A 27,755-nucleotide genomic window follows, 5' to 3' on the forward strand; every position below is an offset into this window, starting at 1 on the left:
GTTAATTTAAAAATTAAACGTTTTGAATGACATGTTTTTGGAGCTGATTCAGCCCAAGTTAAGTAATTTTACCTGTCACTACAACTGATTTCAACAGGAAGAGTTAAACACTTCAGTTAGTCCCGCCACAATTGCTTATATTTTAAAATAATTTTGGCAGAACTGTGGCTTTTTTGTTTTGTACATATATATTTGTTGAGTCTTAAAATGGTCATTAAAAAGGATATAGTTTTTATAATTAAGAGTTATTTAGTTTTTAAATTGGGTTTTCCCTTCCCTTCCCATATATCCAGTCAATGCAGTAGGAGATTTATGACTCATAAAAAGAAGTAGTTCTCAGATGGTTCAACATCTCAACAGCAAGATGTAGCATTCACCACCAATGTGGATGTCTTTAAAGGGAACTTAAACAAATCCATAGAGGAGAAGGCTATCACTGCCTACTAGTCATGGTAGCCATGTTATCTCCAGTACCCAAAGCAGAATCTCTGTGAATACCTTTCACAGATACTTGGGCAGGAGGGTTTGATGCACTCATGTCCTACCCATGGAACCGCATTAGATATGGCCCATGTTAGTTTCCTAACTTTTTAGTTTCCCAGCTTTCTCCCCCAGCCCCCATCCTCATCTCCATCCCTAGTTATACAAAACTATATGTCTCTATAGGAACAGAATGCTAAATTAGATTGGTCAGCATGGTTCATTGTACATTCCTTTGTAATAAACACAACTGAACAAATGTTTTAATCTGATATGAGTGTAATTTGGTAACTTCATTACACTCTGGAAACATGGTATTTATTAAAGCAGTACCTGGATTTCCCCTCCCTGATCTCATTTAGGAAATTAAAGCTATTTTGTTTGCAAAATACTTTGGTAATTTGAATGGTGGATTACTTTGATTAAAAGACTGGATATCTGTACTTTAAGAGTGCCTGTTCCACCAGAATTTCTGTAGTTTAACACTTACCTTAATTTATGCATTCAGACATAAAAGAACATTTATGCCTTCAAAATACATAATTCAGAGCAATGCCCCTTTGGAGAATCTCAATAAAATGTTTTACATTACACTTTAATATTATAGTTGTTTGTGAGCTAACTGGAAAATGTATTAAAGTAAATGTAGGTATTTATTATTTACTGTCAGACCTTGACATTTATGTTGCTGTATCAGCCCCAAATTTTACATACATTCAGCAAGTATACAGTTAAAAAGAAAGGACAGGGAGAAATATGTATGAAATTATTTATGTGGTAAAAGCTATTATTGCTGGAAAGAGAGGAGAGAACCCATTCAAATTAAATTGTTTGCAGTACTCCAGATTATTGTAATATGAAAGCCAGCCCCACTACCATAATTGCCTTCTGAACATGGAAAGGATATGTAACTGAAATAATGCCCATGGTAGAAAAGACCAATGCAATATTTTCAGTCACAGTTTAGTGCTACCCAGGACTTTTTTTGTCATTGAATGCACCGGAATGGCATTCCGGCACCGTTTTTTCCAATGGATTTTATGAAGTCATTTTGAATCACCTGTTGGCGTAGCAGGTCAGCAGCAAACATCATTAACATAGTGCCTGCAGGCTGCTTTTGTGTCCGCACCGCCTGGCTTGGGACGCTGCTCGGCTTGGGATTGGTGTGTGTGGTCGCGCGCTGAGTCCTTACTGCCAGCGGCGACATGAGTTCCAGCACCTTTTTTTTTTTTTTTAACAAAAAAAGCACTGGTGCTACCAAGACATGAGCATGGGCTTCCTTGGAGTAAGTGAGGAAGCTATTCCCTGCAGCACAGCTAGGAACCTAAAGAATCTCCCGTCTCTCCAGAACGTGTGCACCTTGGCAGGCTTGTCACAGGACCAGAGGTCTTCACAGTGATTGCCTGATCTCCTGGAAAGAATTTGGATCCTCCCCTCTCCCCTATCAGCCTCAGGGCTACAGGAACAGAAGAGGCAAAAGGCCAGTCAGAGGTTTTGGTGTTACTGGTAAATTGACCAGCTAGCTGCATGGTACTACTTGGGCAGAGAGACAAGTCTGTCTAAATCACATTATGGATGTAACCCACCAAAGTGTAGAACATCTGTTCCTATAAAGGTTCTCTGTAAAGGCCTATTCAAATCAACTAAATCAATAGATGCTTTGGGGCTCTTCAGCAAGTGCCAAGAGCCTGTTTGTGGTCCAATAGTTACCCTGTTCATTCCTGAAAGCCACAGCAGGATTGCAGAACAGACATGTGGCCTGGAGCTGGTTCACAAAGGCCTGCTCAATGTGTGAAGACCGTATTGTGAGGTGATGGAAGAACCCTCTCACTATTTTGTCATTAGCAGTTCATTTTCTCTCTTTCACAAAGAACTTATCAGTTTTGCCTATCTAGGAACTGGGACTGCTCTTTTCTGTTAGGTTTTTCTTTTTTCTCTTTCCTTTTCTTTTACATCAAAATACATCTTTATTATTTTTTTCAGTTATTTTTTCCTACCTTCTATGATTTCTCCAAATGGCTGGTTTTTATTCCTTTCCAATGCCCCCACCAATGTTCTGCATTTAATATCTGACGTCTTGCACTAATATATTTATTCCAGCAAATACTGTGTTCATTGTTTATAATTATACTGCTGGTGTCGGTCTGTCTTTCTGGTGGAGTAGACAATTCAAGGCTTGACTCTGCACATTTTTGAGATGTGCACAAATTGTGAAGCCTGAAAACAGTTCTGCAATTTGTGCAAATTACTGAAATTAAAAACAAAGCAAAACAAAATAATACACATGCACATATTGCAACCCATTTGAAAAGTAGAAAAATTTAATGGTTCCACTCTGATCAGATCAAGTTGGCACCAGTTTGAGGGAACTGCAACAAAATCTAGAGTTGGAAAAATCTACCAGATTTTCATCTCCCAAATAGATTCCTTGCACATTCCTAAATACAATACCAGACTTCAGAAAATTGCTCACTTCATCTCCTTTTACTGAAAATATCTAGGTGAAGTTATGCATGACTTCAGTGGAATTTGTTGAAGAAACTTGAGAATAGTTTTCCCAATGCTTTGCAGGATGAATGAAAAACCTGGTAAAATGTACTTATACAAATATGAATGAAATTCCCCCATTTTACACACACACACAATTCTCTCTCTCTCTCTCTCTCTCCCCCCCCCCCCCATTTCATCTGCTTGTTCATTTTACTAATTAACAATGATAAAATTGTTTTGTGGCTAAAGAAACTCGCTCTTTAAATGCTAAGGCATATATTAAAGACAGTGCAGTCCCAGAGCAAAAGACTGCAGGAAACAGCCATGTTCTTACACAAAGTCATGTGTACTGGAAGCATGAACTCTTTAATTTTATTTTTCTTATTTTTTTTGTTTTGTGGGTTTAGCTTTGGGAGAGATTGAATTATCCCAATCACATATCTAACTCCACCCATTTTATTTTATTATTTTAGTTTGTTCGGAGTAAAAAGTCCAGCCATTTAGGTAAAATTCTCTTCTAAAAAACAAAGGGTTGATGAATATAAATTTCACTGATTTCAATCATCTTGGTGTTCACTTTTATATTCATGCTAAATTAACAATTTAAGGATAAATCAGGTCTTCCTGTCATATTATGTGACAAGCATGTAATGCCAGATGCAGGATAAACCTGTTATTTAAAATGATCTTTTTAAAAGATTGGTTCCCCCTTCTTCATTTCTGAAATTTATGGCTCATTTTGCATACATGCTTTGAATAACACCAACCATTTTCCAGCAGGGGAAAATGTGCATAAAACTCCTGGGTTTTAAATCTTTCTTACAGCAATTCCTTCTTGTCGCCATACTGTTTTATTTTGACAGTAGGTAGTATGTATTGCAACAGTGGGATTACAGTCAAAATAACTTCAGATTTAGAACTTGTGTTGTTTTAATTTGTCATTTGTACCACTTTGTAAAATAAGAAGTATAACTATAAATCAAATATGTAAAAAAAGTCCCTATGTCCATGGGTGACTTTCTCACATCCCTTCAAACTGGAGGGTGACAAGGAACATAATGCAGACCTTTAGCATTAGAATGGAGACTGAGAAATGACCAACGAAGAAATGCCTCAGCCAAGCACAAAGTCTCTCCCATTGTTTTTGCCTGCCTATGCTACTTATTCCTCTCCAGCTCCCGGTCTTCAGGCATGACTTTCTCCTGGCTGCTTGCCCTGGGGAACTCTAGCTCCTTCCCTGAGAAAGATTCCCGGAGTAGGAGCATGGCACTCTCCGGACAATGCCAGGACGCAATAAAGGGGAAGAATCATTGAAATGTCTGATTTCCCACCAGCCCATGAATTTTCCACTTGGCTGTGGTGCAGCGCATTGGATAAAGACCTGAGCACTCTAGGGAGCAAATGGTTGCAGTCTTCCCACAGTCTTCTTCATGGTTTCCTACAGGAATCTGGGAGACTCAAACTACATCATCAGCTAGGATGGGTCAACTGCTGCACCTTGATGGTGACAATTTTGAGCAGCAAACACCATAATGCATGAGTGTCTACTTCAGCCTAAACTTGCTCACAATTCAATGCAAACAGCTTCAGTCTGTACCCAGCAGAGATGCTGAGCAAACAGTGCTTAGTCCTTTTCCTCTTACACAAAACTGTCAAAAATGGTTAATGCAGTTGTGGGCTGTATTCACCCAGTTTTGTTTTACTCCTGTTTCTCCTCCCTGTTGGGAAAGATCTCATTTTTTTCAAGGTCCTATCAACTAAACTAGGCCTTTTAGCATACGTGTTGGTGTGTGGGGTGTTCAAAGAAGCCCTATCACAAATGTGTGTGATAGAAACCATATCAGCAGTTCCACAAGCACACCCCCACACACTCAGTGATCACACTCCCACCAACTGCTTGTGGACAGGTGTCCTGTGTTTTTGTCACTATATGCATGTAGGCGTACACAATATACATGGAGAAGCTCTAAATGTATACACTCGTATACACAGCACATACATCACACAGCATCTATATCCATTCTACTTAGTGTGCCTCTGTGTCACACTTCATATGTCCTGTCAGCACACTAGCTGGTTTGAGTGACCACCCTGTCAGCACATGTGAACACACACAAACACTTTCTGCATATAACCTCTTCATTGGTCAAATACATTTAACATTTAGAAAAGGTTTTAGACTGTAACTATATCTATGCTTATTGTACAGTCTATTGAACTTAGCAGAGCTTGCTTCAGAGTAGACATATATAAGGTTGCACAATTAGTCTATTCTAACAATTAGAATATTGGTCAAACCTTCTGGTTCTTTAATGAATATTATTGGCCAATGTAGCTGAGTTCTGGAACACAATTCCCATCATGCCTGGCTAGACTATCCAGTGGTGAGAGCTGATGGCAGTTGCAGTCCAACATCTGGAAAGCCACACATTCCCAATCCCTGGCCTAAAGGTGGAGTCACTGAGAAATATCTCTTAATGGGGCATTAGCCAAGAAATAACAGAAACGTCCCAGGAATTTGAAAACTAACAGAATGAGGGGCATATATTTTTGAATCTCAGCTAAGAATGACTTGAGCAAGGTCTATGTAAGACTGCAAAGCAACAGTCCCACTGTAGTTTGGAAGAAAATGGAAATGAAGACTGAGGGAGAGTGTGGAGCTGTGAGTTTATAGGCATCTGGGAGTACAAGGTTGCTTTCCTCTGTGGGAGCAGGAGACATGCTATATAGTCTGGGTGGGCAAACTTTGGCCCCGAGGGCCACACATAATGCGGGCTTAGGGCCTCCACATGAACACACCATTGATCTTCTTTCCTCTCTGCTAGTAGTGACAAGGAAAACACATTTTGTAAAGCCATCTCTGGGGTCATGCTGTCCCCAAGCTATCCTGATACAGATGGCTTTTTCTTCTCTACTAGCAGTGGCCAAAAAAAGCATGGTCAGGGGACTGCATAAGATTCACAGACTGCAGGCTGTGCATCTCTGCTTTAAAGGAAGCTTATGGTATGCTTCATCATAAGATCAGCTTGCGTATTAATAAATGCACCTAAAATGCCATGGGAAATGACTTAAGTTACCAGTCATTTTTGCTTCCAAAAGGAATCAAAGCCAGGTAAATGCTGCCCCTGAAAATGTTACTGTTTACCCAAGTGAGGAGCATGTAACAATAAGACAGCAAACTTGTCCTTACATAATGCAATTATCTGAGGATTTTAAAAAATGCAGAGTGATTATCCTATCATGACTCAATACCATCATTCTCATTGGACTTGACAAATCTGGGCTGCTACTGAATTGTTGATGCTTTAAAAATTTCCAATTTGTTCAACTGTCTTGCTTGTGTCCACATCAGAGTAAAATGAATGGATGGTAAGCAGAGCCTGCTTTATAAGTATTATAACATATCTAACTTTCATTCCAGGCACGTGTGAACCCAATCAATGTCACACCACCCATACAAGCTATAGATCAAGACCGAAACATTCAGCCTCCTTCTGATCGGCCAGGAATCCTCTACTCCATCCTAGTTGGTTGGTATTTGATAATCTCACTATCTTCCACAAAGACTGGATTAGCAGCCAGCAGGCATAGATTAAGTGGAGAGTAGAATCCTAATAACCAATTCATGCTGAATCTAGTCTGATAGCAAGTATTGTTCTAGGAAAGTATTTCATTGTGCACTTTCTCACTGAGGTTGTTTATTCCAAATTGGATTGCTGCTGCTTGAAGATTTAGCTTTCTTTGAGAATTTTCTGCCTGAGATAATGAAGCAACTATATTAGATGCATCCAAGGAAATGCTTATCCACATTCATAGATTCTGTTTCATTGTGTTGGACTGACAAAAAAGAATAGACAAAAAAACCCTAAGCATACACCAAAAAGAAAGAAAGAAAGAAAGCTTGTAGATTGATAGCTCGGTGGTAAGTTTGAATGAACAATGTAATTTTCACATTGGGAAGTAAGTGAAAAGCAGCATGCATGGAAACGGAGATGGTGCGATCCTGCGGGAGATTTGTACTGTCTCATTCAGTAACAATATGAACCAGCCTTTACATTAGACTTTTCAGTGCCACGATTTCTTTGATCCTAGAGAAAAGTAGATTTCCAAATGTTCGTAGGGTTTGAAGAGATGCCATAGCTCCGTAAAATAGAGCATATGCCTTGCAAAGGGTCCCAGCTTTGAACCTTGGCATCCCATGTTAGAAGTGAAAGAATATAGAAAGTGAGGAGAAAGGCCCTGCCAATCTGGTCCAAAGCAATCATTACTTTAAAAACGTAACTAGTGACTACCAAATGTCCCATGTCAAAACTTTACTTCTTCAACAACCATAAATTCTAATTAGTTCCCTAAAAAATTAGACCACATTGGTTTCTAATTGAATAGAGACTATACTACCAAGGAGTATACAGGAATAGGGCTATTAGCGGCTGCTCGTCCAGATGGCTATATGCTACTCCTAGTATCAGAGACAGTATGCCTACATGTACTGGTTGCTGGGGAACATGGGCAGGACAGTGCTTTTGCATTCATGTCCTATTTGAGGGTTCCTGGGGGCAGCTGGTTGGCCACTGTGTGAACATACGCTGGACTAGATAGACCTTTGGACTAATCCAGCATGGTACTTATGTTTTTCAAATCTTCACCATGCCTAATCCATGCTCTTTGCCCTGTCTGTTCAGAGACAGGATAGTGGTATGGACATCCAAAAGCATTGAGCAAGTTCACTTACCTGAAGCGCCAAGAACCTTGCACAATCAAAGACTGAAAGTCTTGAAATGGAGACTTGATGAAACTACCCATGCCTTTTTGGTTGGTAGAGTCATAAATATCCACAGTTTGAAAACTAGCTAAAATGCAGAGCTAACACAGATATAGGGCATACAAAGTACAAAATTGCTTAGGAGAGTTCAGTTGATGCTCCCGAACAGAGATGTGGTGGAGTAGCTTGAAACTTGGTGCTAATCCTTTGTTGCAGTAGAAAACTCATATAAATAATATGCAATACATACCATTTTATTTTGATCTCAGATGTGAGATAGATTTCCTCAAGCATTATTCATTGACATACAAAATTAGTTGCATCAAGAACCGGTTACACTTGGAGTCAACTCATCAAAATTAATGGGGCATAAATTAATCTAATTCCTATTTATTTTAGTGTGTTTATTCTAGGTATGTTTGACAGAGGTCATGGGTACAATTTTAAAATATTTTAAGCAATTTTTAACAAGCTTATATTCAACTCAGATTTTGTTTTAAATATATATTTAATATATGTAGTACATTTGTAGTGTGTGCGTGCATGTGTAAAATCTAGATTATAGAAATCCATTTTTGAAAAATCAAAAATGAAGATTTTTTTATTTTTATCCAGCCATGAAGAATCTTGAAATTTTTCTTTTGCTTTTCTTCTTTCCTTTGTTTGTAACATCGTCAATGCATAATACACAGCGCAAACAGACAAATAAGTGCAGTCCACCCAAATATTTATGGATTCTTGGTTAAATTCTTTGAACTCTACTAAAGTATATTTCAATGATCAACACTAAAATAGCTTCTCAAGAGTTTATTTTTAGGGTCTTTCTTATTAATACTACAGTTTGATGCACACTCATCCGGAAATAAATCTGGATGATAGACTTGTTTGTCTGATGCTACAATAAAAAGAATAAAATTCCAAGTGTATACAATTATGCTACTAGATTAGTAGATCACATCTCAAATAAGACATGTCCTACTTTAGGCATGTCTGGTTAATTTAGTGCCCTCTTTCCTTCTGAAACCATGTATTTGTAGAATTGAACTTTATCTAATTATTTTTAGTATTACTTTTATATCCTATACTCCCTCACCCCTCCACAAATTTGCATATTTACATATAGTCTGAAAGGGGATGTATGGATAGGAAAAGGAAAGTCAAGTGAACAAGTCTCAGGCAAAAAGATTCAGGGACGAAGGGAGCAGAAGGTAAAGCTCATGTGGGCAAAAAAGAACTGATCCTCAGGATCAGATGCATCTAAGCAAGTGTCTACTGACAGCAGGATGATGGGGCAGACGTTCTCCCAGGTGAAAGAACTGAGGATCCAGCCTGAGTGGGCCTTCCCCTAATACCATCTCTGCACATAGTTCTCCTCTCCATTTTATCTTCACAACAATCCTGTGAGATTTATTGTTGATTTATTTCATTAATGTCTATACCACCCAACCCAAAGGTTAGGCTGAGAGTCAATGACAGGCCAAAAGTCACACAGTGATTATTACGTAAGTTTATTATAAGTAAGTGCAGAGCTCCCAAGACTCACAGTCTAATTGCTATACCTCCTAGGCTACACACACACACGTCTAGAATTGTACCCTGACTATACATGTTATAGAAAACCAACATGCATTTTCATATGCATGGTTATAATTTCTGTTCTCATGATGGTTAAAACTGTCATATGCATACCTAGTTTTTTTGGAGCTTTCATCATATGGGGATCCTGAAGAAGAGAATGTTCTCATCCAAAACAGACATTAACAGAGAAAAATACTCCCATACCAACAGATTATCAACACCTAGAACTTTTCTACAGCCCTTAAGTCACCCTAGATGAACTTCCAAATCTAATTGCTATAGATTCCAAGTAAGAAAAATGGTTTAATTGAGGAATGATGCTTACTTATGAAAAGCAGTACTATTTGAAATACTGCTTTTGTAGTACTGATGGGAATCGCAGCCTTGATCCTTTGATATACTTAGAGAAGCAATACATGTCACTCTATGAAGGCAACAGAAGTGGGGGGAGGGAGAGAAAAAACTTAAGTGATAAACTTAGTATGATATCTTGTGAAAGATGAGATAAATGAGGGTGACAGAAGGTGACCAAGGACCATTTCAGTGGTGTGTACTGAAAACATGCTTGTTTTCAGATCCTTGGTTTTATTTCCTCACCAGATTGTTTACCCCCTGGAATAGATTGACTGCTTACATGGCTGAAGGAAGGACTGGTTATAGTATTCTCTCAACAGCTAATTCACTGGCTCACCACTTTCATGGAGCACTCAGGTTTTGGAGGAAAAGTTACTGATGGCTACTAGTCGTAATGGCTGTAGATTACTTCACATATCAGAGGACATAACCTCTATCAATACCAGTTGGTGCAAAAACACAAGCAGAAGGGAGCTATGGGGCTTAGGTTTCCCATAGCATTATTGGTCTGCAGGAACAGAACCCTAGACTAGATAGTCATTTGGGCTGATTCGGAGTGGCTGTTCTTAAAGAGTTAACTGCTGAAATTCTGGATTAGGAGCATTCCAGTCTGCCATGTGGCAGACTTTCATGAAAAATGCTTCGCTTGTGAAAGCTTTAGCAATAACAGGACTAGTTGTCTTGCTATTCTGAATTCTTCAGAGGTCCTGCCCCAAATATTCAAGCCTTCAGTGTGATTGAATGACATCCAGTAACTGGCTCCCGGTTCTCACAATGTGTTCTGTCCCAAGGCCAAACATTTACAGAATAAATTAGGGTTGCTCTGGTGATGAGCTACAAATTCAGCTCCTTCCAAAATCTGCCAATAACAGGTGGGAGCCGACCACTGATTTTCACAGAGTTGTTTTGATCAGCTGAAGCAGCATTGGAGCACTTCCTTTTATCTGAGTATTCCAATAGATTTTTCTGCCCCAGGAGATAAACATTTAAAAGTGTGGAGAAGATTGCAGTCCCTCTTATCCGTATGGAGCAATTTGTATAATTATATACCTATGTTACTCAAAGATTATTTTGTTATCTATGTTGCCTTTCTCACCACATACCCAATAGCCCTGTAAAAGCCCATTTCTTTCCTTTTTGACACCTTCAGAATTTCCCCTTTCTCATTTCTACTTATTAGTTAAACCCCTGATGCTATTCAGCCATTTCATATCCTGATTGCTATAATATTATTGTCTGTCATATTTTACTAAGAATAACAGAAAGGAAAATGGAGAAGAATAGACAGTTTATTATATTTTAACTGCATTTATAGAGCTGAAACATTCCTGTTCGTTTCTCTCTCAGTGCATTTGATGTACTAATTATGGTTGGCCTGGTGTGTGTTCACATTTCATCTAACATATGCCTGGTTCAGAACTGGAAAATCTTTCATACAGAGCAGCCCCAGAGAGGAAATAGCATCTGTCCAGCTGTGTTCATTGTTACAAGTGCCACTTCTCAGAAGCAATTGCGTGGGAGGAACAGCACCAGTTTTCAGCCATTACACCTGTGTGCTATTGCCAGTGGGAAGTGGCACCTGTTGGGTTTGCAGTTCTCTAGAACTCTTTCTGAAAGATCCTTTTAACATGTAGAAATTACTGTGTGACATGCAGCATGACATGGCAGAAAATATGAACATGAGAATAAATGGGAAAAGAAATATTGGTGCTTTTCAACAAATTCAAATAATGTAATTAATGTTTAAGATGAAAGGGAATATAGGAAGCTGCCTTGCACAAGTCCTGATTATTAATCCATCAAGCCCCCCCATTTTCTGCTTGTAGGGCTAGGCAGAAAGTCAATCTTTAGATGTATGGGTCTTCAGACTCCAGCCTTCCTGAGACTAGCAGGGGCTTCTGGGAGTTGAAGTCCAAAAACATCTGTAGATCCACCCTCTACTTACCTCTGTTCTGTTGTAACTAGCAGTGACCCTTTGGCGTCTCCAGTTCCCAATTTGCTACTTAATTCTGTTACTTGAAGAAGCCAGTGGTTCAACCTGGGTTATTCAGCATGAAAAGCATATTCTGTATCCCAAAGCCATGGTCCCTCCTATAGGGCACTCAAATAACACGAGGACATAGGAATATCATAGCCATGCTGGATCAGCCCAAGGGTCCACCTAATCCAGTGTTCTGTTCACACACTGGCTAGCCAGCTGCTTATAGCATCCCACAGGCAGGATGTGAGCATGACACTATCCTTCCACCCGAGTTCCCCAGCAACTGTGATACAGGCACACTGCTTTGGGTTGAGGTGTAGCATATAACAACAAGGACTAGCCATTGAAAGCCTTCTCCTCCAATAGCCTTTTAGAGCTGTCCAACTTAGTGGCCATCCCTGCACCTTGCGGAAGTGAATTGCATAGTTCACCAATGCACAATCTGAAGAAGTGTTTCCTTTGACCTGCCCTGAATCTTCCACCAGTCAACCTCATGGGATGAGCCCTTGTTCCAATATTATGAGAGCGCAAGGACCGGGTTTCTCTATCCACATTCTCTATACTATGAATAATTCAATGCGACTCTGTTGTGTCTCTCCTTACTCACCTTTTTTCCAACCTCAAGAATTTCAGATTTTAACTGTTCCCAAATATCCATCCCAGATATCAGACCCAGTTGGTCCCAGATATTAGGTTGCCTACTGCTAACTCACAGTTGATAGGAGGTTGTTGATGCAGTCTGGTCATTTGACCCAAACTCTTTGATGCTTCCTTAAAGTATTCTTGCTGCTCTCGGCCAAAACAAAAGAGGGTTCTGAATATTTATGGGGTGACCTTTTTAACATAATTAAAAAGACACTAACCAGCTCTGGCATTAATTGTAATGTAAATACTCCATAAAAAGTAATGTTTAATATGATTTCCAAAAACGAAATGCTATTTTGCAAAAGTGCATGTGGTCAGCATCACCACTAGATGTGTAACGGTACCAACTATTACATTCCCCCATGTTGTAAATTTTATGAATGCTACATGCTTCATTCAGTTCTCCTATGAAGCTGTTTTGTAACCATTTCCTCTAATACGTAATACTGAAAGAAACTGTGAATATCTCATAAATAAGAAATGTCACATTTTGTCTGAAATGTTTATGTAAAAGTCCCTTTTCTATTTTGGCATAATGATTTTTATGCTACTGGGGTTCCTTAACGAAGAGATATTATCTCTATTTACGTTTCTGCCCCCACCCCCAGGGACTTTTTACCTAACAACTGAACCCTGTGCATGTTTACCTTGACATTAGTTCCAGGGATAGATGCGGTGTACATATATAGATACGGATATAGATACAAATGATATAGATATGTATAGAGAGAACATTATAGCAAGATGAAGCCAAACAGAAATCCACTAGTACAATGGGGTTACTCTGTCCTTCATTGCAGCTGCAGCTTTCTCTGTATTCCAGGAACCCCCTCCTGATGGTTGGGCACCCTCAGGAAAGGCCTGTGACGTGGCACTGGGAATTGTAATGGGAGCAGTGCTCCATTCTGATCCTCAGGGCCAGGGCAATGGCTGCATGCGGCAAAAATTGGGCCGAGGTAGTCTACATAAGAGGAGCCTCCACCTACATTCTTGTCATTCTCTTCATTGATATTTAAAAGGTATTTATCATTTGTAAATACCAAAACATTTGTTATTTTACTTCATTAATCCCCATAATTGGATCATAAGGCATTGTGTTATCATTACTAAGCCTTTGGTCAAGCCTTTTGCCGTAACTTAAAATTGCCAAGATAGCAATTCTGATTGAAAGAATGATCATTAAATATAGAAATGCGTTTTAAAAAAAATACAGAAGTAGTATTTTTTTCAGAGTTGTTATTTTTCTTCCCTGAGTTTAAAAAAAAAAAATGGATGCACAGAGCAATCATATTTTTGGGCAGTTTACTTGTATGCAATTTTTCAGATACTGGGAAGCCATGTGGTTCTTTGTTGTAAGGGGCAACACTGAACTTAACCACAAGAATAAGAATATTTAAGAATTCCAGAAATGTCAGGGAAGGCCTGTAGGTCAGTGAAAAAATGCACTGTGCATATGGAACCATCCAGTTTCAGACTCTGCCATTTATGTGCTGGTTGATTTAACACTTGCTCATTAGGCTAAAATCAGAGTGGGCATCTTGTGGCCCTCCAGATATTTTGCTTTATAGCTCCTATCAGTCCTAGCAAGTATATCACTTTTGAGGTGCAGTCTGATGAGTTGCACACTCAGTGCACATACACTTCTAAACTTGGAGGCTTTTTCTTAATAGAGCAACGGAAGCAGAAAGTTAGCTAGTCTAGTTGTGACCCTCTGAAAAGGCAGGGAAGGAGGCTGGGGCACTACCAGAACACTTCATATCCTGGTGACCTTGTTCTCTTTTTGCCTCCACATCTGGAATCTCCTTAACCCCTTCTCCAAGGTTGCTTTTCCAACCTCAGAGAGGAAGCCAGCATAGTCCTTTCAAGGCCAGTTGTGAGAGAGTGAGAGAGATCTGACTGCGGATCCCCAGCTCCTAAGCTTAAACTTCTCATATAGAACTCCGAAGACTGCCTAGGAGCCATAGGATCACTCTGGAAAGCAATCAAATTCAGATATATAGCCACAGAAAATCACCCACAAATTAAAAAAAGGTATACATTGAACGCTTATATCAGTTCAGAACTGACCAGAACATGGCTGACTGATGGTTCTTAGGGTTCTCCCAAAAAGTGTTTCAGCTGTGAAAGACTGCTGAAATCCTAGAGACCACTATGGTCAATATATGGCTCATTGGTTGATTCCATACAAGGCAGCTTCTTGGGGCTCAGTACCAAAGCCACTGATCAGGTTTACTTTGCCAAACTCTCTCCCACCTTAACCTTTCCAGTTGTTTCTCTAATATAAAAAAGGCTGCTGAGGTATCCCAAACCTATTAAGAATGATCAAGGTACAGAAAGAAATAGTGCTTGTATGTATGTTTGTCAAGCATACATACTCCATTTTTATCCAATGTAATTAATTTTATTCTTTTATTGTCAGACAGTATAAGTACATTTTAAATAACCTTGTGTTTCTCCACACTGATACCTCATGTCAATTAGCTGTTCAAACCTTACTGTCTTTTTACAGGGACTCCTGAGGACTACCCACAGTATTTCAGTATGAATGTTACGACTGCTGTACTCAGCCTCCTAAAGCCAATAAACAGAGATTTGCACCAGAAATTTGATTTGGTTATTAAGGTAATTCTTAATTCCATGCATTTGTAACAGAGCCCATGGAGGTGAGGGCAGTTCTTAAATAAAGGCTAGCTTATAGGCAATCTTCTTCTAAGTGATCCTTTAAAAACATTGATTCTTAACTTGTGATTAATTTAATGACATGTTGTTAGTAACTAGTCTATGTCACTGTAAGCACGGCTTTGAGAATATTGTAGACTGGGGCTGAGGAGGGAGGGAGTAGTTAGCACAATCGAGTAAGTTGTCTGGGGGATTCTGCTACCAGTTGTTTGCTGAGACATATTCCCATATTTACTCAGAAGAAGGCAACAGGGTTACATCCTTAGCTACACGTAACTTTTTCTGAATTGTGCCTAAAATAATTGTAGCCGCATTTGCTATTCAAAAATGTGTTATTCCATTCTATTAAATACAGAGTTGGAAGCTCTAAAGGGTGTAACTGGGTGCTTCTTATGTTTGTCTTTGAGAGGGTCCACATTAGCCTCACGTTTTTTCCCTAAAATGTACTTGTCTACTGATTTTTAGAGTTAGTTTTCTCAGGGTATTATACTTTAGGTTTTTCTGAGGAAAAGTGTTTGGCATTGTAGCGTGCTGTCTGTTGTCATTGTTATGATTACTTTGTTTTTGGTCTTTCTTTCTTTCTTTCTTTCTTTCTTTCTTTCTTTCTTTCTTTCTTTCTTTTTTGTAAACCATCCAGAGACATTTAGTTTTGGGACAGCATATAAAAAAATAAATTAAAAATTAAAAACCTGCAACATTTTAAGGAACAAGTTAGCAGGTGACAATAATCAATTCTGTAGATAGACTACAGTCCTATATAGCATCCTTCCCCAGCCTGATGCTGCAGATGTGTTGGACTGGTCTTCCTACCATGTGGTCAAACACATCTGGTGTACTCTAGGGTTGGGGAAGGCTGCTATGCACTCTTATATGGGAATGTATTTCACCCAATTCAGTGGGACTTATTTTAAGTAGATGTGCCTTGGGATTGCAGCCTCGGACAGCCACTTGTTCCAGTAGCCAACATTTTTTGTGTCGAGGAATCCAAACTATCACAGTCAACAGTGCTTGTGAATAAGAGCCAGAGATTTGCTTCCTAGCACCAGCATATAAAGCAGCCCGATGTAACCTGAATATCCCTTTCAATCAACCCAGGTCACTATAAATAGGTCACAACTAGATATGCCACTATGTGCAGTGGTAACATTTGCAACCTGTGTCCATTCATAGAATTGAAGGACTTCCTACATTTCCTGTGGGTCAGGCAGGCTATGATTCCCCTGCCAGTTTTAAGGGTGTTTCTTAAGGACTGCTCCATACTGATAAATTGAAGGAAGTGCCTTTCTCTCTCCCCTTTGATCAGGCAGCTGTTCTAACTGAGTCAGCATTCCGCTGTTGTTGCTCATTTGTTTTATGCATTTTCTGTTTCATTGTTTGCGAAGTTTCAGACTGGTGTTCAGTTAAGAAATACTGTTGAAAAGCAGATGCATAAGCTTATTTGTGCTTTCTATGTCTGGAATATTATTTTATTATTCTGTTATTCTATTGTTATTCTATGAATGTTCAGAATACATTCTAAGTGTTCCTGTGAAGTAATGAATGGTACTCCAATGCCATAAGTCTTCTGAAAATTCAGTTCTCTGTGGAAAACAACAGAATTTAGTGAGTTCCAAGGGCAAAGCAGACATTACTTCAAGGGTGCATGACATTATTTCCAAATCTACATATTTTATTTTGTTCTTTACTCTGCAGTAGACGTAGTGGCCCCATTGTAGCTCAAGCCATAGGATGGGCCTAGGGAGGCTATGAAGAATTGTACTGAGCCCCCTGTTCCTACTTTCTAGAGTAAAACTATAAAGAAGGCATTGCTGTTAGGCACTCATTTCAAATAATACCTATCTTGGGTCCTTATCTTTCTGGACAATGGATTTCCTCCTTTCCCAGATAAGCATATTCATCTGTTTTTGTTTTCTAAAATCCCATTTCCAACATGGTTTTGCTTTAAAAAATAATAAATCTGAGAATACTGCTACACATTTTGGAATATTACAACATTAAAGGCGTGCAACATTCAGTTTGCCTTTAAGTATTGTTCAGTATCTGGATATAAATATGTGTTCACCTGGTTAACTCATGGGAGTTACAGGTCAAAACATCTAGATGGCCAGATAGTATGTTCCCTGCTTTAGCTGTGAATGCATGCCACCCAGCAACTCATAAGGTAAGGAACATGGAGCACTCACAGGCCAATAATAATGGAGCAAAATTTCATGACTGTATCAAAGAAGGAACCCACAGGCTACATGTTGTGCTGGCTGCCTGTTGTTTTGCTTGTATTTTGTCTGTAAGATGAGCATTTTAAGGCTTTCTTTCTAAGGCTTTCTTTCTAAGGCTTACCTAGATCAATAAGGAGACCTTCATTTTTAAAAAAGCTTCCTAAATTGTATGAATGTATGGACCTTGTTAATACTGATCTACCTTCTGTGGACTGTCAAGATCTTTTCATGCCGCTAGATACTCATTGGTGGAATCTGATTTTTGTTTCTATTGCCTGAACTTTCATTCATTTGTGCTTGCACATATTTGGACCTCCAGAAATGTACAGATCCCCACAGATACAGATTCTGAAGCTTTGGCCTTTGAGGGGAAATGCACATTTTCCTTTGGTAACCTTTTCTTCTGTTGTTCTCTACAAATATATTTGTGTAAAATAAAAAAGCTAGTCCACAGAATCTGTGTGACTTGGGAAAAGCTAATCTACTGTGGCAGCTAAACATATAATTTAACTGTTTGTTTGAGAATGCTGATGTGTTGCAGCCAATAAATTATGAAAATAAATAGGAATAAGTAAATAATAGGATGTTCTATTACTGTGCTGATAATTTATGTGTGGAAGGATGTATGATTTGCACATTGCTTCTGAGGAGAGGGATAATGTCAGTATATGATGTTCAGTTCCTTTCTTGTAGCGACCTTGTATCTGCTAGGGAACATGGTCAGAAACAATGACCTATACATATTTGCACAGCTGCAGAATGAAGACTTGTAGTGGATGAGTGGTGAGCGAGGTATACAAAGAGTGATGGCCTGAAGCTAGAACTGGTAAGGAATACCTGCAAGGGGCAGTTTCTTCGCTGTGCAATGGGAAGGATGAGGAGGACACTGTGCCTCATATTATCTCTACTGTTTCTATCATAAGGCTGCCAAACATCATTAATCAGATGGATCAAAACGACCTTCCATCATCAGCAACATTGTCATACAACCACCAATGGTGCAATGTTAGAGAAGATAACAGGATCTGATCATTTAAATGATTTTGGTGCAAAGATCTGGCAAGAAAAGTAACAAAACAAGATAAAACTCAGGAAGGGGTTCCTTCTCTGCCTTTCTTTGGGACTGCTGGCAGGTTAGAAATCTGTCATTTGAGTCTGTCTGACCAAACGTTCTTCCCACTGTATCTGTTTTAGTCAGCCACAGCTTTAGAAAGTAACCTTCCTTGAAAGTCTCTGCCGTAGCTGGAGAAGGTGCCTGATGGTTTGTTTTTTTGCTGGAGTTCTGATCTTCCCCTGCCTCCTCACCAGCACTTGCTTGCTGCTGTACATCAATGCTCGTCTGAAAGCAGAAAGCTTCCTCTTATGGGGAAGCTTTCTGCAGGTCAATCTAGTTTCTTTGCCTGATTCGTTCGTCTCAGCTGTAAGCCACTGCACATTCTGCTGGACTTGCAGCAGCTATGGGGGAGGATATGGCCAAGCTGAACGTTCAGCACAATCCGGTGTCAGGGGCACAAGTTAAATATTAGCCTCCTGTCTGGAGGCAGGGCCGAGGCTGCTGAGTAACGAGTCACAATCCTACTCAGTGCCGTAGGGCTTAGTTGGAGTTGGCTGTGGGAACTGGGGCGGTTATGCCCAAGACCTCCCCCGTGCACATAGTTCCAAGCACATGGAACTACAAGGGGAACAGCCTTTTGATGGAGCAGATGCATACTAGCTATTTGTTGCTGCTGTTGCTGGTTTGATTATTATTGCTAGGTGTGCCTTGGCATGTGTTTAGAAGGCAGAATAGGCCAAATACAGCCTCCCACTCTTGTTTACCCTTCCCTTTCCAGCACTTTTCTACTTCTACCAAGCAGCACTTTTTACTTTTTCCAGCTGCTTCCACCGAACAAACTTTACATCTTTGTTTTTGTAAATGTATTTAAATAATTTTGGACTCAACTTTTAGGCATGAGATGAATAATTGAACAATAAAAGAGACCGCAAGTTCTAAACAATATTTTTACTAAAAGAAGTAGTAGAATTATGTGGAAAAGGGGATTTGACTTCTGAATGATTAGAATCACCCCAAACAAAACAAAACCCATACAAACAAAATAACCAGTTTAAATGTGTCCAGCGAATTCCTAACTAGATTGTTCTCCACATTTTTTCTTACAGCACACGTTTCTTTCAGCAGTACCTTTGTTCATTTTTTCACCCTTTTTAGTTATTTTTCTCATGTTCTCTTTCTTCCTTCTTTCCAACATTCTTTTCTATTTCACGCTTCTGCTACATTCTAAAAATGCCTCAGCTTTTAAAAAATTAAATCTTGCTAGTACTCTCGTAACTCTTAACCAACCAAGAAGGCTCACCCTTGCCCCAAATTTCTTCTGATGTGATGAGTTCCTTGTGAACATTTCTGCAGGCTTTTTATCTGTGTGCCCACCTGATACATTTCCCACTCCATTGCTTGTTCAGTGGCACCTGTTGATGTTAGCAAAATAAAAAAGCTATAATCCTGCACTGCTCTACCTAGACAAGCTAAACTTTTTTTCTTACAAGAAATATTTTGCCCATATAAAAAGAATTTACAGAATCAGATTGAAATAGCAAGCTATCCATGACCCCCAGACAGTGTCTGAGTGATCATAAGACTCTTTGGATTCCCAGATCCAAGGTTGGAGACTGTGGTCTGATCTCAGAGTTTGGAGGTCAGCAAGGGACCTTGAAGAAGAGTGAAAGTGGGTGGAGACAGGAGGAGACTGCGGAGGCCAGGATACCAGGTATCCTAAAGATGTCCTAGCAGACAGGGAAAACCCCTCCATCTAGCAAATTATGCAGAGGAGGAGGCCAGGAAAGCGAGCACTGCTTCTGCCATTCTTCCCACTCTGCACTGGATTATCTGACGTCTCCAAGATTGAAAACTAGCAAGCATCCTAGTAACACTGTGCTTTAAAATGTTAAAATATTTAAAACCAAAGTAGAAATAATCTGTAATGTGTGCATGTATTTGAACAAAAGACCTCCTGTGATTTGTAATGTCCAGGCATCTTGCCTTGAGATGGACAAACAGCAGTGGCTGAAATACACCATCTATTTCCATCAATAAAAGCATCTTTGCTTGTTTTCGAAGCAAAGAGGAAAGAATTCCTGCAGGGTGGGAAGGGCCATAGTGAATGCTGCAGCTCCTTAAGTGCTGCTTTACAGTTCCAAGCAAAACCCTTCCCTACCAAAGTATGGGCACTGCATAGATGAGATCTCTCATATGTGCATTTTATGGTGGGTAAACATGCTGGCAAACCACAATGCTCCCAGTCTGGGTCCAAATTGCAATGCAATGCCTGGTAATAATCAACTCAGGGAGGGCTCCTCAAAACAAGGCATTCACGGTGCTCTTATAATTCCTCACCCACGCTATTTTGCAAGGGCTTACAGGATTGCATCATTCCCCAGGGCTGCTTCTGTCCCTTCGCAGCACTTCCATAGCTGGTGCAGAATGAAGATAATGAGCAATTGAAGAAATAGCGCAGCTCCCCACTTAGCCATGGAGCCACTGGGCGCCTTTGGGCCAGTCACAGACTCTCAGCCCAAGCTACCTCACAGGGCTGTGGTGAGGATAAGACTGAGAGCAGGAACGGGAGAATGATGTAAGCCACTTTGCATTCTTTAAAAAAAAGTGGGATATAAATCTAATACATGATAAAGATAAAACACTACGAATGGGTAATGCGTTATGCACTTCTCTGTACTGCAGCACTGTCTTGTGGTTGTATAATGGAACATATAGAAAAGCAGAGGAAACATGTATAAATGAAACAAACTTAATCTCACAAAACGTGAAGAAACAGAAGGCTCAGGAAAGTGGTGGATCAAAATGAGTTGACGGCCTAATGTAGAAAAGCCCATAAGTTAGCTGCCCCAGCCTGCACAGCTGCCTTCCCTTCCCTTCCCTTCCCTTCCCTTCCCTTCCCTTCCCTTCCCTTCCCTTCCCTTCCCTTCCCTTCCCTTCCCGTGTACTCCTGCTCCATGGATGTCCTTTCCAGTGCAGTGCCAGCCGCCAACCCCAAGTTCTGATCGATACTTTTACTTTGACAACAAGCACAAGAGAGCATTTCAGTCCAAAACTTAAAAGTAATTTCAAATCAAAGTTTTACATGACTAGCTTGGGAAGCAATATCAAAGCAGTTAACATGACATCATGGCATGAGGATTGTGAATGAGCTGGTGACATTTCCTTCAAAAAGAAAAGAATTAAATCAGCCAACATCAGGATATCTGCAGAAATGCCAGGGTTTAGATGCCTCATCGTGCAGGCTTACAGGGTTGCCGAGCACAGACATCAGCCTGTAAGTTTGATGCACAAGCGGTTTCAGTGCCAGACAAAGTCTTTTTTACTTTTGGAGCATTTTAATTGTTGGCAGCTTTAATTCTTGTTTCTAATTTTAAGTTAGTATTTTAACTTACGAATTTTAAAATTGCAATTGGTATCGCGAAATACAAAATGTATCCAAGGTGACCACTGTATGAAGTCCACATGGTTAGTGTCCTTGCTGATGGAACTGATGGCTTTATACACTGAATTTGTTTATAATGTCTAAGGATTTTAAAGTTTTGCTTCATTGTATTTTAAATTGCTATAAACTATCCATGGACCCATGTGGCTATTCTGATGGTCTATAAAAACTTGAAATAAATAAATGCTCTCAGTCAACTGGAAAGTGGTCATCCCTGTTTGCGGGTTTGATACTAAATAGGTAAGAAACCAGCATCCTGGCCCTTGTCTGTAAGAAAATAGGCACTGAGAACCCTTGTTAGTGCATTTGGAACAAATTAACATGATAGTTTTCTTATCCTCTTGACTGAGTCTGGAGAACAAAGGTCAATTATAGACAGTTGCTCCATTTTTTGCCTTAGTTATGCAACTAGTTATTTTAAACAAGAAAAGTTTTAATGTGTAGCTTTCCCTTTACCCATCTATTAGCATTTCCTCTTATTAGAATTGACAGACTACTATAAGCTCATTCAACATTATATAGTACTTTTATTTATTTATTTATTATTTTTTGATTTATATCCTGCCTTTTTCCTACAAAGGGCTCAAGGCAGCTTACATCTCCTCCTCCATCTTAGTACTTCCCTATCAAAACACTCTATTCTTTTCATTTCCATCAAGGTCAAGTCCGAAGGGCAGTAATTGTCTTCCATCCCAGCCTCAAGAGTCATCGGGCAGGGGTACCATTGGCCCTGTTTATATTCAGTTTCTTAATAATTATATAACTTCTGATTTGTAGAAGAATCGGTTTTTCCCTTCACAAAACTGGGCAAGAAAATGGATCTTTTGTTATGCATTGTTTGCTGACTTGGTGTGTGCCAGTCTCCCAAGTGTTCTGAGGTGTTAGGTGTAAAAAGCTGTTCTGTAACTGTGAACAGTTACTGCTCTAACTCTCCCTGCCCTACTTCTCCCACACTCACTTTTGTGGCCTACATGATCAAACTGGGGATTTCTTGGGTGTTTTAAATATCAATTAGCTAAAAGGTCAGAAATGAGCAGAATGTTTTCAAGCAATGGAAGTCGGACTTGTCAGTGCATCTGAAGAGGTGCCTGTTCTCTCCCTGTACTCACAACCCCTGAAGCAAAGAGCTCAGCTCTTTTATGAAGCAGAAATGTGGAGCTATTCTGCCAGCCATGATCTGCAAATAACGACCAAAGGGTTAAGAGCCCTTCCTGGAATGACAGTACATAACCTGCCCCTTTAATGCTGTGTGAAGTGGAGAGAGAAGTGCCATTCTCTTCTCAGGCCTGCATAATGGGTTAAGCTCAACATAGTGATGGCTGTAAGTTCCCAAACTAATATGCTATTAAACCAGCTGCAAAGTTTATGGAGAAAATGTGAAGGAATCGGTATGCATGTGCAGCTTCTCATTTGGTGGCTTGAATTTCTTGGGAATTCAAAGGGACAGAATATGCAATAGATATGAGGAAAGCGTTTCAGAATGATGAAGCTCTATCAGTTCATTCTGCCTTTTCCCAGTATTTTAAATATCAGCAAGTGCCTGAGGCAAATGCAGTTGTTTACCTTTTACATGTGAAAGCATTTAAAGTGTATCTAACTTGCTTAAGACAGGGTCAAAGTTGATTTGACTTTAAGCTATGATGCAAAACTGTGTTCCGTCTGGCCACCTCTCTGTGTTTACAGAAAAACAGCTTTGAAGGACCCCCAGAACCATGATGCGTGCAGGCATATGGGTTAATCCTTGTCTCCTATTGTTTTCTTGTTAGAAATGGATACCCCACCTCTTCTTTCCCCCTTCCTCTAGAAGATGCACAATCTCTGCACTATTTGTGTGTGACATTCTTTGACAATGGTTCATATTGTGTTGGTGGAATACAAATTCTCTCTGTTACAATCACTTGTTATGGTGTTCAAAATGCTGGAGAAAAGGGACATGTACAGATGTATCTACCTCATTCTGAATTGCCTTATCAGTCTCTTGTGCTTATTTCGTACATTTTGCTCATGTTGTACATTCGTTGCTCATAATATTACCCACTCATCTCCAGATTTAAACATCTAAATATAATGTTACATACCTGCATGGAAAATAGATCTACAGTTTCTCTGTAAAGACTAGATTGTGAAACTGAATCAGAAGCAATGGCAATTTTTTGTTTTTCCTGTGTATGCTTTTCTTCAATGAGTGAATGAGTGAGTGAGTGTGTGTGTGTGTGTGGCAGTCAAAAAGGATATGATAGGTTGCCCTGAATGGATGAAATGATCACTGGCTTTTGGCTTTGAAGACAGACAAAGCAATAAATAGCTCATTTTGTTCTTTCATCAGTCACTAAAAGCAGATATACCTACAGCAATATACATTTCCCTAACTTTCATATCTCTTAACTGAAAAGACTTGAGCCTTTGCAAAAACATAAACCCCCTATTGCTATTAATATTCCATGTGGAAGGAAAACATGATTATATCAATGTCCAGTTGATATAATGCCACACCATTTAGTGGTTTGTTGGAATCTGATTTGTCATTGTATCTGAACCCATCCCTGCAAACAAACTATGGGTTGTTAAGCAGCTGTAAAACACGCATAGAATATGTAGTTTGTTCTTGGTTTATAAAGTCTGGCATGTTGAAATCATGGCTTGCTGTGATCTTTGAATTCAAGACAGAGCTCTGATCCTGGCTTGTTTGCCCTGAAACAGAAGCAGCCAGCAAGAGCCTGAAAATCAGAATGAAGTTTTGGAAAAAATGGATGAGTGGAAAATCAAAAATAAGGAAACCGGCTGCTCTTTGTTTGTTCATCTGTAAGAAAATTCATGGCTAAAAACAACAAATCATGGTTACCAGAAAATGTGGCTTAGAACTATATCTGTGAAAAGTCAGTCAGTGGCATTGGGTTCAGATAAACTGCTCCTGCTATGCCACAAAGAAAGGGAGGTGTTTAAATCAACACTCCATTTATGAAGGAAAAAATCAAAAAATACCACTATCACAAAAATCTAAAATATCACACAAATATAATCTTAAGGAAACTGACAGTTCAATCTCACTGATTATTTCAGGTTGAATGATCTGTATTAGCTGAGGAACTGTGTACAATCAATACATTCCTTTGACCCTAAGTATGTTGCTCACTGAAATGGGAATTTGAAAAGCTGACTGATCTTACCACCTGCAGTGCAGACATGTAAAAAGGGTGACGAAAGCTCAAACATACTCTTTTGGAGTATTCTAACTATTTCCTATACAGCGGGGGTTAACTGAACAGAGCTTTGATACTTAGAATTAAGAGTTATCCATCAAAAGAAAGGATTATTTATTACATAATATACAATGTGCTGCAGTGATGTAGTCAGTATTTTCTCTTAATTCTCCAAAGATACATTGATTATCTTGATGGGTGGTGCTGAGATTTATAGTGGTGGGGTAAAATTCAAAACAGAACACCAGCCTCAAGATCCCATCAGAACTAGACCAAGATTCTGGGAACAGTCTTAATTGTATGTGCTTCTGCTGGCCCTTTCTGCCATGTCCTCACTGCTTCCAGCCTCCATTTCTTAATGTGACACAGTGAGGCAGCTCGGATAAAGGCTCACGCAAGGTGTGGCATTCGGATCTCCACTAGGCCTTGATGCTGCCATGAGCATGTTGTTGAAGTGCCCAGAACTGCTAGTAATCCTGGGAAATTCCTGCGGTTCAAGCTTCCTTGAGTGTTGAGTGTTGCAGTAGCATAAACACTTCACAGAAGATGCTAACAGAGATGACTCAGCCAGCAGTGTGGATTTGCAACTGTGATTCAATCCAGATGTTTGATTATTTTCAGATGCCTGAGGGCATTTATCAACATATCCCAGCTTTTCCAAATTATTTCCAGAACGGACCTGGAAAAGGAGGTCCAGCAGCTCCTGTAGATCATTACAGGTTCAAAATAAAACAGGATATGATAGATTTTATGGATACAAAAATGACATTTTTCTATAATTTTCAGCTCTCTGATGGAAAAAGAAATTCCTGAGGACTGCTCACACTGAGTGAAAAGTGTCCACTGCTCACACTGAGTGAAATCAATGCTTCCTCTCATTTTTATGCAAGGGCAAAGAATCAGCCAATCTGAAGCTCTTAAACTTATCATTAATGGTCTGGAACCATCTACCCTTGCATTAGATAAGAGAATACATCTTTATGCGCTTTCCCAAGCTATGAGTAGGGTACTTCCATAGGGCCAGTTCCTTTTATAACCTGATCCTGTGTGTGTTTATGCAGAACTAAGTTTCATCAAACCTAAGGATTCATATTAAGATTCCATACAAAGCTTCACTGAGCCTAAAGATGACTCACTGTAGACTTACTAGCTTTTAGATTTTGCAAAAAAATGTGGGGCATGATCCAGAGGTAATTTAAGCATTGTATGCTCCACTGATAAACCGGGCAAGTTAAAAAAGTGTCTAACCACTTCTCAGTCTTTTGGCTAAGACAAAGTGTATCTAACTCCCCTCTGGTTGTAATCAACGAGCCCTTGAAGCACCTAGCTTTGCCCTGAGCATGCCTCTGTGTGTGTGTGTTTGTGTGTCCACACAAATAAGCTAAAATGCTCATCATTAGTGGAGGCAGAATGCATGTAGAGTGAGGACCCGTAGATTGCCAGTATCTCTGGAAATACAGCATGTCTTATTCGTGTCCAACGTATGTTCTTTGTTTTTGTAGGCAGAACAAGACAATGGCCATCCTCTTCCAGCATTTGCCAATCTACATATTGAAGTTCTAGATGAAAACAACCAGAAACCTTACTTCACAGAATCAACATATGATGGCTTTATTTTGGAGTCCTCACCTGTGGGTACCACTATCTCAGATAACAAGAACTTGACATCTCCATTGCAAATCATAGCTTTGGATAACGATGTCGAAGAGGTCTGTATTGATTTGCTTTCTTAAAAAACTGGTATGCTCTGTAAAATGCCATATCTGACTACAATCACTAGGTAATTTTACGAATATATAAAAATTGATTGCAACATGACATTGCTGCATGTAACACAAACAAGAATGGAATAAGACTAGATTTCAGAATGTTCAGAAACAAGCCTCAACAACTTGTCCTCCCACCTCAACTTCACAGTAAGACTTTTTCCAACTAATCTCTTGTGTCCAGGATTTTTTTTTCTAGAACAGTGACGTATTTTCACAAGCAGCTGCTGCAACTGAAGTGATTTGAGTCTAGGCTAGAAAAGAAACAATGTAACTCTGAAAATGGGTTTATTGTGATTAGTTCAGGCCACTAGACAAATTTAGGCAGAAATAAGGAACAAAAGTTTAATGATCAGGCTGATGAACCATTGGATGTCAAAGGATATTTGGGAATCCCATTGTAGTCCGGAGATATGTGTTTGCCATTTAAAAGGAAATAAAATAGCTTATGTTGTGCGGAAGGCAGGCCAAGAAGTCAGTGACCCCAAAGATCAATTCTCTTTGAAAGTGAAAATGTTAAAAGGTGGAGCTGTGGGTGAATTCAAGCAATCCCATGTTTTAACTCCCTCGCTGTATCACAGCATAGACCAGAATGACTACACACAAATAAGATGCTTGCACTTCTAAGAGTTAAGTGAAAAGATGTGCAGCTTATAATGTAGTCAAGAGAAAAACTGCTCTTCTCAGGTTAGAAGCCACAGATTGGCCTCCAACACATTTCCACTCTTCTGTCTTCTTCAAGCCTTTTCTGGGCAACATACAAATTCCCCATTTATTTTCAATCAATTATTTTATGTAGTTTATTTAAATGCTGCTCCTTCTAATTTTCCTTCAATCACCTATTCTACTTGCCCTGCTGTTCTCAGGATCCGCTCTATCATACTTGATTGACCTGTCTTAGCAGTGAAAAGCAATGCTTGCTGACCTCTTGAACCTTCTTTCAATCTGGTTGGTTAGCATGGACTAAAATACTAAAGGCACAAGTATGAAAATGTATATAATATCAGTCAGTAAGTTCTTATATTAAAACACAGGTTGCAATGAAGTCTAATACATTTTCGGATTTGTCAAAAAAGGAAATGATTATGCTTAGATTTTATTGCAATTT

General features: G+C 39.4%; 1 protein-coding gene across 1 annotated transcript in view; it reads left to right on the forward strand.

The window, feature by feature from the left end:
• PCDH15 (protocadherin related 15) overlaps nucleotides 1-27,755 on the forward strand; it is a 405,567-nt gene that overhangs the window by 170,811 nt on the left and 207,001 nt on the right. The window contains exons 10-12 of the mRNA XM_044420577.1: nucleotides 6,392-6,500; nucleotides 14,800-14,912; nucleotides 26,384-26,590. Coding sequence (XP_044276512.1) covers nucleotides 6,392-6,500; nucleotides 14,800-14,912; nucleotides 26,384-26,590 — 429 coding nt within the window. The remainder of the gene's footprint in view (nucleotides 1-6,391; nucleotides 6,501-14,799; nucleotides 14,913-26,383; nucleotides 26,591-27,755) is intronic.

This window comes from Varanus komodoensis, unplaced genomic scaffold (assembly GCF_004798865.1).
Source record: "Varanus komodoensis strain SLA01 unplaced genomic scaffold, ASM479886v1 scaffold11, whole genome shotgun sequence".
NCBI classification, from domain to species: Eukaryota; Metazoa; Chordata; class Lepidosauria; order Squamata; family Varanidae; genus Varanus; species Varanus komodoensis.